Source organism: Onychostoma macrolepis, chromosome 16, assembly GCF_012432095.1.
Source record: "Onychostoma macrolepis isolate SWU-2019 chromosome 16, ASM1243209v1, whole genome shotgun sequence".
NCBI classification, from domain to species: Eukaryota; Metazoa; Chordata; class Actinopteri; order Cypriniformes; family Cyprinidae; genus Onychostoma; species Onychostoma macrolepis.
In genome coordinates, this window is record NC_081170.1 from 14,515,637 (window position 1) to 14,530,001 (window position 14,365).

General features: G+C 35.6%; 1 protein-coding gene across 1 annotated transcript; it reads left to right on the forward strand.

Moving 5' to 3' along the window:
- The first annotated feature begins 222 nt into the window (after positions 1 to 222).
- Positions 223 to 14,188, forward strand: LOC131522237 (soluble guanylate cyclase 88E-like). Its single transcript, XM_058747605.1, has 16 exons — positions 223 to 2,614; positions 2,702 to 2,834; positions 3,544 to 3,718; positions 4,555 to 4,646; positions 4,746 to 5,003; positions 5,172 to 5,313; positions 7,674 to 7,799; positions 8,003 to 8,123; positions 8,772 to 8,901; positions 9,147 to 9,293; positions 9,506 to 9,652; positions 10,573 to 10,729; positions 10,864 to 10,973; positions 11,143 to 11,232; positions 12,022 to 12,140; positions 12,594 to 14,188. Exons 1-16 carry the CDS (start codon positions 2,487 to 2,489, stop codon positions 12,967 to 12,969), a joined length of 2,451 nt encoding a protein of 816 aa, XP_058603588.1. The 5' UTR covers positions 223 to 2,486; the 3' UTR covers positions 12,970 to 14,188.
- Positions 14,189 to 14,365: the final 177 nt, after the last annotated feature.

The window sequence follows — 14,365 nt, forward strand, 5'->3', positions numbered from 1 at the left end:
ATTAGTACAAATTAAATGCAATATATGTAAAATAAATAAATAAAATAATAATAATAATAATAATAATAATAATAATAATAATAGTACTTTTTTCTATATACCCATGACATTTTTGTGTAAAACAAGAAAAATAAAAGTTATTTCCTAGAAGAAAAGATACAATTGATTAATTATGTATTTATCTTTTTAATCATGATGACTATTGTCTAAATGTTTGTCGGAGTAGTTTTATTGTGTTCTCTTGTTTACTCAATGGCTACTACAAAAAAATTGGAAAGTTTGGAGGGCATAATTCACAAACCTATTCGAATTTGAGAGAGTTTTGAGCAAGGTATTTAAAACCAGCATCTAATAGATACTGAGACTGTACACTCATGAAGAGAGAGAAAAGAAATGCAGTAAATAAACAAGAAAGAGACCGGTAACTGGTGGACTTGGATATGACCCTTTTTATTATTCGAATAGACCATATAGAGAGAGAGTATGCTATGAGAAATAGAGGCTGATAGGTGCTCAGAGGGCTTTCTTGGGTGACTGGAAACAAAGACATGCTAATTATTGGCTTGTGAGGAAGCTATACAGGAACACGGTTCTCGCTTCTCCGGTCCTTTCTGTATACACCACTAATTGCACTGTGAAGTGCTCAGTGTCTCTTATAGGATGCGCATAAGTCACACGCACGCCCATTCTGACACACACACACACACATATATATATATATATAAACATAATATACAGGATAAATATGATGTGAGCCATTTATTTGCGTTGCAAATCAACGATAATGAGTCGTTTGATAGTAAAGGGCAACAATCGAGTCGTTTTGCTGCTTTCAGCGTGGAGTCAATAGCGTAAAGACGATGTGTCAACAGTGGCCCCTAGCGGTTAATGAGAGTAATACACAGAGACAACAGAAGATCGGCTTGCATTGACCATTTTAACATTGTAAGGAGAGCGACGTTAATCATTTGTAAGTTTTTAATGAGTTTTTTTTTTACTTTAAAATTATTTAAAAATATTTGAACTATCTACTCAAATTTGGACATATCTGTGCAATCTTCAATATGTTAAAAATCCTACGTAAATTCAGAACATATGCATGAATTTCCTGTAGCCTACTTACATTAGGTTATAGCAGTTTTTCTTTCAATGCAGACAATTTAGATTGAAGCCGTTAAAGGGTAAGATTCATTTACATATAGCCAAAGACTATAAAGGGACTTTAGCCTAATAATAATAATAATAATAATAATAATAATAATAATACATTCTTTATTCATCTCCTTCTAATTATTTATGTTGTCAAGGTTTTAGAGACAGAAATGCATACTATTAATTCTCCTTTAATCATCAGCTATCACAATGAATGACAGTAGCTTAATAAACATAATAAAACATGCCTTAATGACAATATAAAAGATTTCACAATGGATAGAATTCAGTAACAAAAACAACTTAAGTCAATAGCAAGTAATCTATAATAGAAAACATGTATTGTGTGTGTGTGTGTGTGTGTGTGTGTGTGTCTATCTTTCTGATTTTTTTGAAAGCAGGTTCATTACGGGATTAAAAATAAATATTTTTTTTTCTCACATAAAAATGGCATAATTATAGGATTACAACTCATTTATAGCAACAAATGTCAATGAGAAGGAGAAAGGGGGCTATGCATGCTGACTGTCCATGCATGCGTGTTGTTTAGCACCTGCCACAAACACACTCCTGCGCTCCTGTTTTAGCCTGTGTGGCCATTGTCCTGACATAAAGGAGTATGAAGTGCTTCAGGTGCCAAAAACAGGTGTTTAAAGAGAGAGAGAGAGACTAAGAGAGAGAGAGGGAGAGAGAAGGTTCTGCTTTAGCCAAATTCAGACTCATTACACCGGACAGGGTCTGCAGGTAAGCCACATACATACTCTTACTTCTCTATTATCTACTGATCTGTTAGTTTAATCGAATTTGGTGTTCATTAGTAGTGTAGACTATTATCTGCTATATTTTATTTTTATTTTTTTACATGACTATAGGGGTTATAGAGGATGTTGTGTATTAAAGAGCCTGTCACAGGAGAGATGGTTTATAACAGCACAGCACAGCACATTATATAGTACTCATCGATCAAACAAAATAGCATTTTACACAAATAGACAACAAAAAAGGATGGATAAGCAACACAGAGGCTCTCAGACTCTCATAGATTACACAAAATTGTCTGCAACAATATAATATCTAGTGAACATCTATTCGTTTTAAACTGGACAGTTTAATCATATCAGAGATGAGTTATATGTTTGCATCTTCAAGTCCTCTATAAATCTCTGCTTGTTTATGCATCTTGTCTATTTGGGCATTATATTGATTTTTGCCATCTAAAAGCCTAACTAAAAGCCTCTTGATGTCACTGAAGCGTCTCAGATCCAAGTATTGTGCTCTCTGCAGGCTGATCAGATTTCTGGGGCAGTATAGTGGAGGTTCTAAACCCCCTGAAGATGTATGGCCTGTATTTGGAAGCGGTAAATGACTACATTAATGAATCATATGGAGAGGACGTATGGAGGCTAATCGAGGCCAGAGCGGAGATCCCGCACCTCAAATTTGTTCGACACCAGATGTACAAGTAAGTCCTAAGAGTCGCTTTTCTGATAAATGAAGTGTCATAGATTGCATCTGTCTAAGTTAACAGTGCTGGTGTTTGTTATTCCAGTGATAATCTGATTTTAAGATTGGCAAAGGCAGCTGGAGAGGTTTTGGGGAAAACTCATGATGAGCTGATGTATGCTTTCGGGGTCTACATGGTCAAGCGGATAGGAAACTATGGCTATGAGAGGATCTTAAAGGTGATTTTCAATCATGGTAGACAGGTACTCATATAGGAAAACACATACACTACCATTTTGTTCAAAAATCTGTCAGAGATCTTTTTTTTTGGAGAAATTAATACTGTTATTCAGCAAGGTTGCTTTAAATTGATCAAAAGCCAGTAAAAACTTTTACACTAATACAAAAATCTATTTCAGATAAATGCTGTTCAACTTCCTATTCATCAATGAATCCTTAAATAAAAAATATCAGTTGACAGTTGACACAAACATTAAGCAGCTCGACTGTTTTCGACATTAATAATAAGAAATGTCGAGCAGCAAATCAGCATATCAGAACGATTTCTGAAGGACACTGAAGACTGGAATAATGGCTTCTGAAAATTCAGCTTTGTCATCACAGGAATGACATTTTAAAATATATTAAAATAGACAAGTTATTTTAAACTGTAAATTTCGTAATATTACCTGTTTTTTACTGTATTTGTACTGTACTGTATTTGATTTTACTGTATTTTGATCAAATAAATGCAGCCACGGTGAACATAAGAGACTTCTTTTGCAAATATTTTCAAATAATTTCACTGACCCAAACTTTTGAACGGTAGTGTTTAACATTTTTCTTTTCGTTTTCTTTAGTGGGCTTTCTCAATGGTTAACTGTACTATTGTAATCACATATTACACTCTTTTTACACGCTTTTAAAACTCTTATATCTCTGTCTCAGGTACTGGGGCGCAATGTACGAGATTTCATCAATGAGCTAGATAACCTGCATGAGTACTTCCGTTTCTCCTTCCCAAAAGTCCAGCCGCCCAGTTTCTGTGTAGAGGAAGAATGTGAGACGAGTCTTACCCTGCACTACCGTTCAACCAGGAAAGGATTCACACAGTTCGTCAAAGGTAATAGTGCTATGAGTTATGTTCTTAGATGCATGTTGAGGAGTGTGTATTCAGACCAGCAGGTCTGGTGTGATTTTGCTTTTATACAACAATACGGTTTTATACAACAATTTACAGTTCAATGAATAAACAATATGTCAATAATATGTTTCCAAATAAAGCCAAAGCAAAGTTAACAACTGAGCATCTCAGAGCAACAATTAATCGACAGGATAAATGATTCAGTGATTCGTGTATGATTCCTGAATGAATCAATGATTTGAACAAATCTGTTGAATGAATGTTTCAGCGAGTCTCTGACACTCATTTTTTAAATAGGTTTAAATCAATGATTCAATGAGTCATTTATAAAGATCGTTGCCTGTCGCCACCTACTGGCACAAAGTAACCTGCGGAAAGAGTCATTGAAAATTTGCCACCACTAATGTAAATTCAAGGGCAGAAATTAACTGTTTTATAATCATTATTACAGGTCAAGTACTCAGATTTCCGCCTGATTTCACCCAATCTCAACTAATATAATTTATATCCAAAAACTGTACAATAGCTTTCTACTGAGCTTCCCAATATATACTAAATGAATCTGCTTTTTACATTGTTTATTCGTTGAATAGTTACCATATTAACAGAATGAGCTTATTGGTGACTTCCGTACGTGTGCTTTCTTGAGAGATGTGAGGTAAAATAATGATCTGAAAGTAAAGCTTAGATAATAGAGATGTGGTAAAATGAGTTGGTTTGACTGGATCTTACACAATGAAAGCTGGTCAGTCAGTCCAGAGTGTTGCCTCAGCCTGTTTAAAATTCAAATAGCGTCTGTTATGACTTCTCTGTAGGGCAGCTCTCTCAGGTGGGCCGACAGTTTTACAACACAGACATTGAGGTGGAGATTCTGTCTAAAGAGGAAACAGAGAAAATGACATATGTGGTAGGAGTCCAAACAGATATTTACCTTTCTCTGTTTACACAAACCAAGCTCTGTTATTCTTTATTTCTCACAGTTCTGATCTTCTCACTCTCTCTGAAGGTGTACAAGATGAATTTTGACAATGCTGCATTTAAGCACCGTATGCCCCAGCAGAAAACAGCTCCAGGCTATGAGAAACTGCCCATGAAGCGAGGAATCTTTTTTGACATGTTCCCCTTCAGCGTGATATTCCGTAGGGACATGACCATGTATCGGATCGGAGACGGTTTGAAAGAGGTGTTTTCTGATCTGCAGGGCAAAAAGGTCAATGAGGAGTTTACCCTGGTGCGACCCATGCTGGAATTCAGCTGGGATAATGTGAGTGAACGGAAGGGTAGGAGAACAGATCCAAAGCCAAAGCAGCATGAAAGTAACCGACAACTTAAAAGTTTTAGACAAGCCATCTAAAAAAATGTTTATGCTTTCTTTTCTTGCTCTTGGCATTTATGTCCTGAAAAAGCGTTTTGTTGGTGTGTGCTCTTTCAGATCTACACCCACCTCAACAATGTGTTTGAACTGCTGTCTAAGGCTGTGGTAGAGAGCAAACAGAAGGTCAACATCCCTAAACTCAGCAAAGAAGAACCAGAAGAGAAAGAGGAGAGTGAAAAACCCAAGAAGGAAGAGAGAGGTATAGTGCTTAGACTAGTATTAGATTGTGATTAGTATCAAATTAGTATTAGATTGTGGGGCAGAAACAGAGTCTTTTAAGCTGATTTTGGGGAAAATCAGCAGAATTAAATTTTGATCAAATGTGTCAGTACTACACACTCATTGGCAGCTGAAAACATTTATCGTATTTTTATACGTAATATGTAAAAAATAATAACAATAAGGGTCAGTGACATTTTTCCTATTTGTCTTATATTTGTATATTTAAAAAAATAAATAAAAAAAAATATATATATATACACACGAACATTAAAAAGTTTTAAAGTTAATAAAAGTGAAAAAAGTAATTTTATTTAGCATGGAAGCATTCAATTAGGCAACATGCAGTAAATAAATTTAAGAAAGAAAAAAATGAAATGCTATTCTTTTAAACTTTCTATTAATCCAAAAAAATCCTTAAAATGTATCAGTTTCCACAAAAATATTATGCAGCACAACTGTTTTCAACATTGATAAGAAGTAAAGTTTCTTGAGGAACAAAGTCTCACGTCTTGCCGATTCAGAGCCGATCCTTTTATTGCCAGCAGCGATGAGGCTGTGCACAGCCTGAGTGAGTGTGAGAGAGAGACAGCACACACAAAGTAATCTGAAATATATATATATATATTTACAAAATATGATTTAGATAAGCAACATTAGCCTATATGGCCATGATGTTTCCCCGAATATCAATATCAACACGATTGCAATGTGACACTGATTTTAATATAATAGTATTTCAATAAACAAGAAGTTAAAATCAAGTGACTTAGATTTTAGACAAAATATTGACTGTTTTTGCTCAATTTCGCTTACGAAAACCATTCCGATCAAAGCCACAGCAGAACGGTTGAGTGTCTCCGAGAAACACACAGTGGTGTTTCGTTACTGAATGAATCCACATTTTTGAACGAATCGAGTGAGTCAATGATTCAGTGGCCCATTCATAAGGACAGTCACTTGCCTTGTTTCTGAATGAATCAGCCATTTGAATGGCTCATTAAAACAGACACTTGCCGCCTCCTTGGTTTAGTCACATTTAAAAGTATCATTGCATATTTTTTATACATACAAATAAATGTTGAAAAAAAATGTAAAACATTAATCTTATAAAATTGTTTATGCATTTGAAATTTTGCAGTGTAAATGCATTTATGGCACCTCAGCTTCATCAAACTGTCTGTGTAAATGCATCTAATGCCACTTCAGATGCAGCTTCTGTTTCCTCAGCACACTGTAAAAAAACTAAAGTTAAGCCAACTTAAAATTTTAAGGCAACCAGCTTCAGCAGATTTTTGAGTCCTCAACTTGTCGTTTATACAACAAAAAATTGAGAATCTCCCACAAAAATAAGTTGAGCAAACTCAAAAATCTGCTGAAGCTGGTTGCCTTACAATTTTAAGTTGGCTCAACTTTTCTTTTTCTTTTTTTTTTTCTTTTTACAGTGCAGTGGAAAGAGTTTAATACTAATTTCATTTGAATGGTAACAACTCTACAGTTTCTAATTATGCTAACTGAATTAATTGAAACAAAGTAAGAATTTGATGTGAAAGATGACACATTTAATAAGGTTAGGGGGAAAAATGACCATTTATAAATATAGTGGGAAATAACATCTGTTTTGTTACACACAGCAACTCATTTTAAGTTAACTACTACTTCCTCTTTCCAGTCACAGAGCACTTTATTTTGAGAGTTGATTAAGTGAGAGAAAATCTGTAACTTAGTCCAGATTGGGGGAATTGTAATGTTTAATTTATTTTATGTAAATAATTTTTGCATTGAAATTTGCATAGATTTTTGTTTGTATATGCTGTCAATTATAGTTCTTAGAAAGAAAATTGGAATCGGCAAAAATCAGTATCGGCAGGTCACACTTATATAAAAAAAATTAATTAAAAAAAATAAAATAAAAATCGGAATCGGACAAGACAATTGCAATCGGTGCATCTCTAATTTACAGTTTTTAAAATAATGATTCTCAAATGTCCATCTTGAAAAAGCCATATTAAACTAACATGATCACAAAAAGTAGGCTACATTTCTAAGAACTCATCGTGGGTTTTAAACTAGACTTCTACTGTACGACACTGACCCGTGTAAAATCTTCTGAAAGATTCTGTGGAATTTTTTGCTGAGGTTTCTGCAGAATTCTGTGCTCACATATTCCACGTGGGCCTAATGACAGCTATAACCACACTGACCAATCAGAACCTCAGACATCAAAATTCAGATATGTGACAATTCACACTCAAACAACTTGACTCTACACAGATTAAAGCAGATGTCCTAAAACATCTCATGCTGACCTCTGTCACTATGCCTCTGCTGTTCTCTCAGATATTAAAGTGATGGAGGAAATGAAGGGGACAGATCAGGAATACAGCAGTGCTCTAACTCAGTACAACAGCTCGGCTAATTCTGGGGGAGAGGACATCGAGCTGCTGGCTTTTCAGACTGTTACCGGTTAGACACATTACAGTAAAGTGATGCTCAGAATTAGCTCCACTGGCATGAAAACAACGAGAAATTGTATCACGTCAATAAAATTACAATCATTATTCTGTGATTTGGGAACTAAAATTGACTAAGAAAGTGCCTCTAGATCATCCATATGAATACAAATCTTCTGTCTATGCAGTGAAAAATGAAAGTCCTCTCTCGTGTAGGCAAGTGCAGTGAAACCATATTTGAAGACATGCGGGAGCCCCCTAAAAAGCCTCTCCACCTCAAGGGCCAGATGAAGTATGTCCCTCAATGGGACTCCCTCATCTTTCTAGGAACTCCCATGTAAGCCCTCATAATCTCACACGTTTACAACATTGAGCTAATGGAAAACAGTAGTTTAGTTATTGCCACATAAACCTGACAATCAAGTCATTTCAAAGGGACCATATCCTGCACTCAAACCATTTTAGTTTAATCCTGAGATCGACTTATAATATTAAAAGTTCCTTCTCCCCAAAATGTCATTATTTAATTTTAAAAGACCATTTTCCACTTTCTCTCTCTCTCTCTCTCTCTCTCTCTCTCTCTCTCTGACCTCCCTGGTTTTGCTTAACGATCCATATTTTTACATTGGACATAATCCAATACTGCAGCAAAACTGTTCAGTGCCCAAAGGCAAACAAATATAATCTTAAAATAAACAAATTTCAACAAAAATATGTATTTTCTCCTCCCTTTAATTTCTCAACTATGAACAATTACATGGTTAGTTGGCTTTTTATCATTTGTATTAGCATCATTTCTTTCCCCTACTGTCCATGAGCCAATCAGAACAGACCTGTTACTCGCCATTTGAAAACTACTATATAAACACATCTAACTCTTCAATTGTCAGACTGTCTCTATATACAGTTTAACCACAAAAAAAGGCTATAAGATTATAGCTAAAAATGCTGAAGTCTGTTTAAAACCATATTCTCCTTTGTACAGTATTGAGACAGTGGAGGACATGATAAAAATGGGTGTTTACGTCAATGATTTAAACCTGCACGACTCCAGCAGAGAGCTCATCCTGGCAGGAACACAGCAATCAGCCGAGCTGCAACTGGCACTTGACCAGGTATGATTGCCGCACTGATGCCACCAAGCTCAAAATCTAGACTTACAAATACTGTAATCCACCACCATCCTTAAAGAGGCACATTTTATTTCAGTTTATATAAAAGGAGTCATGTAGCAGAATTTCTGGCACGGACCGACTCAAGTCTATTAAGCCGTTTAATAAGCACGAAGTCTCTGGCTGTGGCTATGCATCTAGAAATAACATGCAAATGACAGGCCGAACTCTTACTGTGCCACCTACAGGAGCAGCAGAAGTATGCACAGCTGCAGGAGATCATTAAAAAGCTGGATGAGGAGAAGAAGAGAGGAGACTCCCTGCTGTACGCCATGATCCCCAAAGCAGTGGCAGACCGACTGCGCAAGGGAATCACAGCACTGGAGACATGTCAGGTACACAATCTCACACAAGACCACCCATTAAACACACTACTGGCACAATAAAACACACAATTTATTTCTCTTGGTATTGACTGACCATTGTGATTTTGACTATATCAAGATCTCAAGAGAGGTAATGAATTACGATGAAAAGCCATCTGTTTTTCCTCTAGTGCTGTCCTGCTGTTTTTAGGAGGCATTCTTGATCTGTTATCTCCCTCCAGGTGTTCCCGGACGTGACCATCCTGTTCAGCGATGTGGTGAAGTTTAATGAGATCTGTATCCACATCACCCCCATGCAGGTGGTGGACATGCTAAATGAGATCTACATCGTTTTTGACACACTCAGCGAAAAGCACAATGTTTACAAGGTAACATAAGTAACTCAAAGGAAAGCCACATGACACAACAGAATAGCTTCTCATGCATGTTATTAAAAACCTTCAAGGCAATGGTCTGTTTCGGTTATCTGCCTATTTTAGAGATTTTTTAATTTATACATATCAGTCAATAGTGGATACATGACTGTTCAAAGTTCAGGGTTGGTAAGATTTTTTAAAATATTTTTTAAAGAAGTCTCTTCTGCTCACTAAGGATGCATTTATTTAACCAAAAATGCAATAAAAACAGTAATACAATTTTTCTTATTTAAAATGTAATTTTACTGGTAATTTTTACCATTACTCCAGTCTTTAGTGTTACTGAACCTTCAGAAATCATACTAATATGCTAATTTGGTTCTTATTATTATATTAACACAACAGTTGTGCTGCTTTTACATATTTTCATGGTTTTTGATAAATTGTTGAAAAGAAGAGCATTTATTTGAAATAAATTATTTTATTTTATTTATTTTTTATTTGACTGTCACTTTTAATTTAATAAATTATTTTAATTTAATAACCTTACAGATCCCACTTAACTTTTTAACAGTAGTGTATGTAATATTTAGAAAATTTCAAAATTAATATCCATTTATTATAGGCCTACATTATAAATGTCTTTAAGAATTTCTAATATCGAACATGACATGAAAATAATTTTGGATGTATACTTTGGTTGAAAAACCAGAGCATTCTGAATACAAAACCGGAAAATATCGGCTTAGTGTTATCTGGTGATTTTTTATATCAATGCATCCCTATTTTCTTCTACTATTAAATATCTTAAATATCTTAAACATCTTTACCGTCATTATATATTTCTAATTAAGTTTTTTTTCTTTACCATCACTATTAAAGCCTTCAAAATTGAGTGAAATGCCATGCAACAAATGCTCTTGCCCCCTCAGGTGGAGACCATTAGGGATGCCTACATGGTTGTTGCAGGTGTGCCCAATAAGACCACATTCCATGCCCACCACATCTGTGACATGGCTCTAGACATGTTGAGCTCCATCGATCACCTAAAAGACCCCTCCACTGGGGACAACATCCAGATCCGTGTCGGTGGGTGCACCCGGACTCACACAGCATCACATAAAGCCACTGCAACCCTTTCATCTGATCTTTTCTCTACATGCCACACAATGCGAGAAAGCGATTTAGACTTTTTAAACTCTTTTGTGGTGGTCTTCACACAGGTATTCACTCTGGAATGGTGGTCGCAGGTGTGGTGGGTCTGAAGATGCCCAGGTATTGCCTGTTTGGAGACACAGTAAACACGGCTTCTCGGATGGAGTCTAATGGTGTGGTGAGCCACTTCCTTATGCTGTGCTGAGAAAAATGAACAGCCTCTAATAACTAAACAAAACTGTCTCATCATGCAATAGAAAATATTAATGAGTAATTTTAAATTCATTTTAAAGAAAATGCAGTTAATTAAAAAGCTAATTATAATCTCTCTTTTTCTGTGCGGCTAGGGCATGCAAATCCACATCAGTCAGACCACCAAAGACCATCTGGAGCATGAACCATACATCATCGAGGAACGAGGAAAGATTTTTGTTAAGGTACTACAATACATAATCAACCTCATCATCTTCACTGCCAATAGCAACAATGTTACGCACATTAAAACTTTGTACTATGTACACCATTCAAAAGTATGCGGTTGTTAAGATTATTTTTTTAAGTCTCTTATGCTTACCAAGGCTGCAGTAAAAATTTTCAGTAGCCTTTACTCCAGCCTTCAGTGTCACATGATCCTGCAGAAATAATTCTAATAGGCTCAGGAAACATTTATTATTACTATCTATGTTGAAAAGTCATGCTGCTTCATATTGTTGTGGAACACATGATACATTTGTTTCAGGATTTATAATAGAAATGTTAAAAGAACAGCATTTATATGAAACAGATTTTTATTTATTTTTTTAGTAATGTCATATTTGATCAATTTAATGCATCCTTGCTGAATAAAAGTATTCAATTCTTTTAAAAAAACCTTATTGATTCCAAACTTTTAAATGGTAGTGTACATATTAGGTTCTCACACAGAATAAGCACAGTACAGAACTAAAAATGTTCTTTCAGAGCCACAGTTTATTGCAAGTCTTTCATGTAAACCAAATACTTGCCACAAAAAAAGTGCACTCAGTAATGTAAATTTCCAATCCACTCCATGTAAAATAAAACATTTCTTTACCATTCCCCATTTAAATTGCTTCATTTCATGTGAGTGTATATGATTTTAAGCATATTTTCATAAGTACTCATTTCTTTATGAATTTTATTTTTTTACTAAAAGCAAATAACGTCTTAAATTGGTGTGAAATCAACTCTAATCTCTCTTGATTAAGGGTAAAGGTTATATGAAGACATACTGGCTAAAAGGAAAGAAAGATCTCTCATTTAAGACTCCAGCAGAGCTCAGATACAGCAATGAGCAGAAAGACTCGGAAGACAGAAGCTCAAATGGGTGAGTTTGGAAAAACACAACTCAAAATACAACACTATGGGCTCTATCCTGCTGAAATGGCCCATATTCTAACAGGTGGACAAATCTTAACTGGTAAAACTGGTTGACAAGCATAATAGTTGACTAAGAAAATTTTGCTAGTCCGAAAGGCCTAGTGGGAACACCAGCATACCAACCAACAAACACAAAACAACAACATATGCAGGCAGCTGGTCTTCTTAGCAAGCATTTAATATATGATGGCCTAACACAAAAAGCTAATTTAATATTCTCTGTAGTTTAGAAAATAATCATTTTGATGCATGAAACATAATATGACTTACCTGCCAATCATTTGAGCATGCACCAAACATGAGGGGTTTTTATGTTCTCCAGTAAAATAACCTAACAAAACGTCTTAACAGTTGTGTTTCTGTCTTCTTCCATCTTCAATTTTTTTTTTTTTTCCTTTAGTTCCACTTGCACCAACAGCAAACATTCCCCATCAAACATGAACACCCCCAATGAGGAGCAGGCTGAGAGCAAACCCACTCCCACTGACCTTCCCACTGACCTGCCCCCTGACACCCTACCAGCACTAGAGGGAGCTCCAGACCCAAACACATTCACCAATGAGTCCCAGGACAAAGAAAAGGTTAAAAAGACAAAGAATAACAAAGGAGGGACGGCAGAGAACGCTTCTGCTAATGCGCAGGAAAGCACTCCCCCTGCTGGCAGCGAGGAGAATGCAGCTCCAGAGCTAAACAACAAAAAGCACAGTTTCAGAAACCAGTACTCACGATTACCAGCTAACCTCCCCATGCGAAGCACAGCCTGCAATCTGCTGTGAATAGCCAGGAAAGATTGATGATAAAATAGTATTTATTATATAACAGAGAGATCATATCAGTTCTACAATGGTCAGAAAACTGCATTTGTGGCAGCAAATTCTGGGATTAAATTAAATGTGAATGAATGAACACAAGCACAAATCATGTTTTGATGCAGACTTCATTTAGTTGTGCCATAAAACACAGGTAATTAAATTATATGAATCACAATAAAAGTGGACGTCCGAAGCCTGGGTATCACAAAGTAAGTGCAGTTCGGCTGCTATAGTACTTCCTCTTTAAAGAGTTTTAATAATTGTATTAGAATGTTTTATTAATATCAGCACATGTGATATGTTAAAATCTATCTGTATTGAGTATATTAGCATGTACAGTTACAGCATTTATGTTAAACTTTAGAGAGGTTCACTGTGATACATGTGCTGAATACCTGTATTCATTAAGTTACTGACAAAAAAAGAGTTTGTTGTACATCTTATATGTTAAATGTGATTGTTTACAGCTTACGTTTGGTTTTATTGTTTGAGGAGCTCTGTAATATTGCTGTGAAACACATACTTTGCTCAAGTAATAGCAAACACATCAGATAAAACCAAGTGACCTAAATAAAACATGTGAACATGCACTCACCCGAAGACATACACCTACATTTAGACAGGCCTACACACACACACACACACACGTAAACACACTGAGAGACAAGATAAACCAGGAAACAAACATTAGCATGACATACTGACTACTTGAACTATTTCTGTCTCTTAAGCCACAAATAAAATCCAATAATATCACTTCAAACTCTGCTTAGAGACAAAAAAGGAAGAACACAAATGATATAAGCAAATGTAACAGAAATCTGGAAATGTAAGAGGGGCTCTTTTTTTTTTTACCAGATTAAGACAGTCATGACATTTACATTATCACAAATATCACAAAATACATTAAACTCATTACACTGTAGCTAACTGGATATTCATTGTTTTATCTCTGAAACACATTACAGACTTGCACTCACACAACATGTCAGATATCATTCAGTGATAAAGAGGAAGCCATCAGGAAACCACTTAAGCGACACTTCCTGTCTGTTGTCTTGGAGACGAGCTTAATTCTTACTTTGCCTGAATGCTCTTAGCTTTGCAGAAAAACACAAATGTCATGTTTTCAATTTCAAACTCATACAAATGGAGAAGAAAACTATTGTAACTTAAGGTTTCAGCCGAGGTGATGGATCTAAGTGATACTACAGATTGTAAACATGACTTTCTCAAATCAAGCCAGATGCATCCATTCCTTTTGTAGTCTTTATGCATTAGGGCTTAAGTCCAGATGGTTTCCATTCAGATAGCAGACAGATAAGCAGGCTTTTTTAGTATAGACATTAGTAATGCACAG

Bases quoted from the DNA above. Each gene is read 5' to 3' on its own strand.
- LOC131522237 (XM_058747605.1), top strand. From the start codon at position 2,487: ATGTATGGCCTGTATTTGGAAGCGGTAAATGACTACATTAATGAATCA. The intron at 2,615-2,701 runs GTAAGTCCTAAG...TTGTTATTCCAG, and splicing joins GTTCGACACCAGATGTACAA to TGATAATCTGATTTTAAGAT. The intron at 7,800-8,002 runs GTTAGACACATT...TCTCTCGTGTAG, and splicing joins GGCTTTTCAGACTGTTACCG to GCAAGTGCAGTGAAACCATA.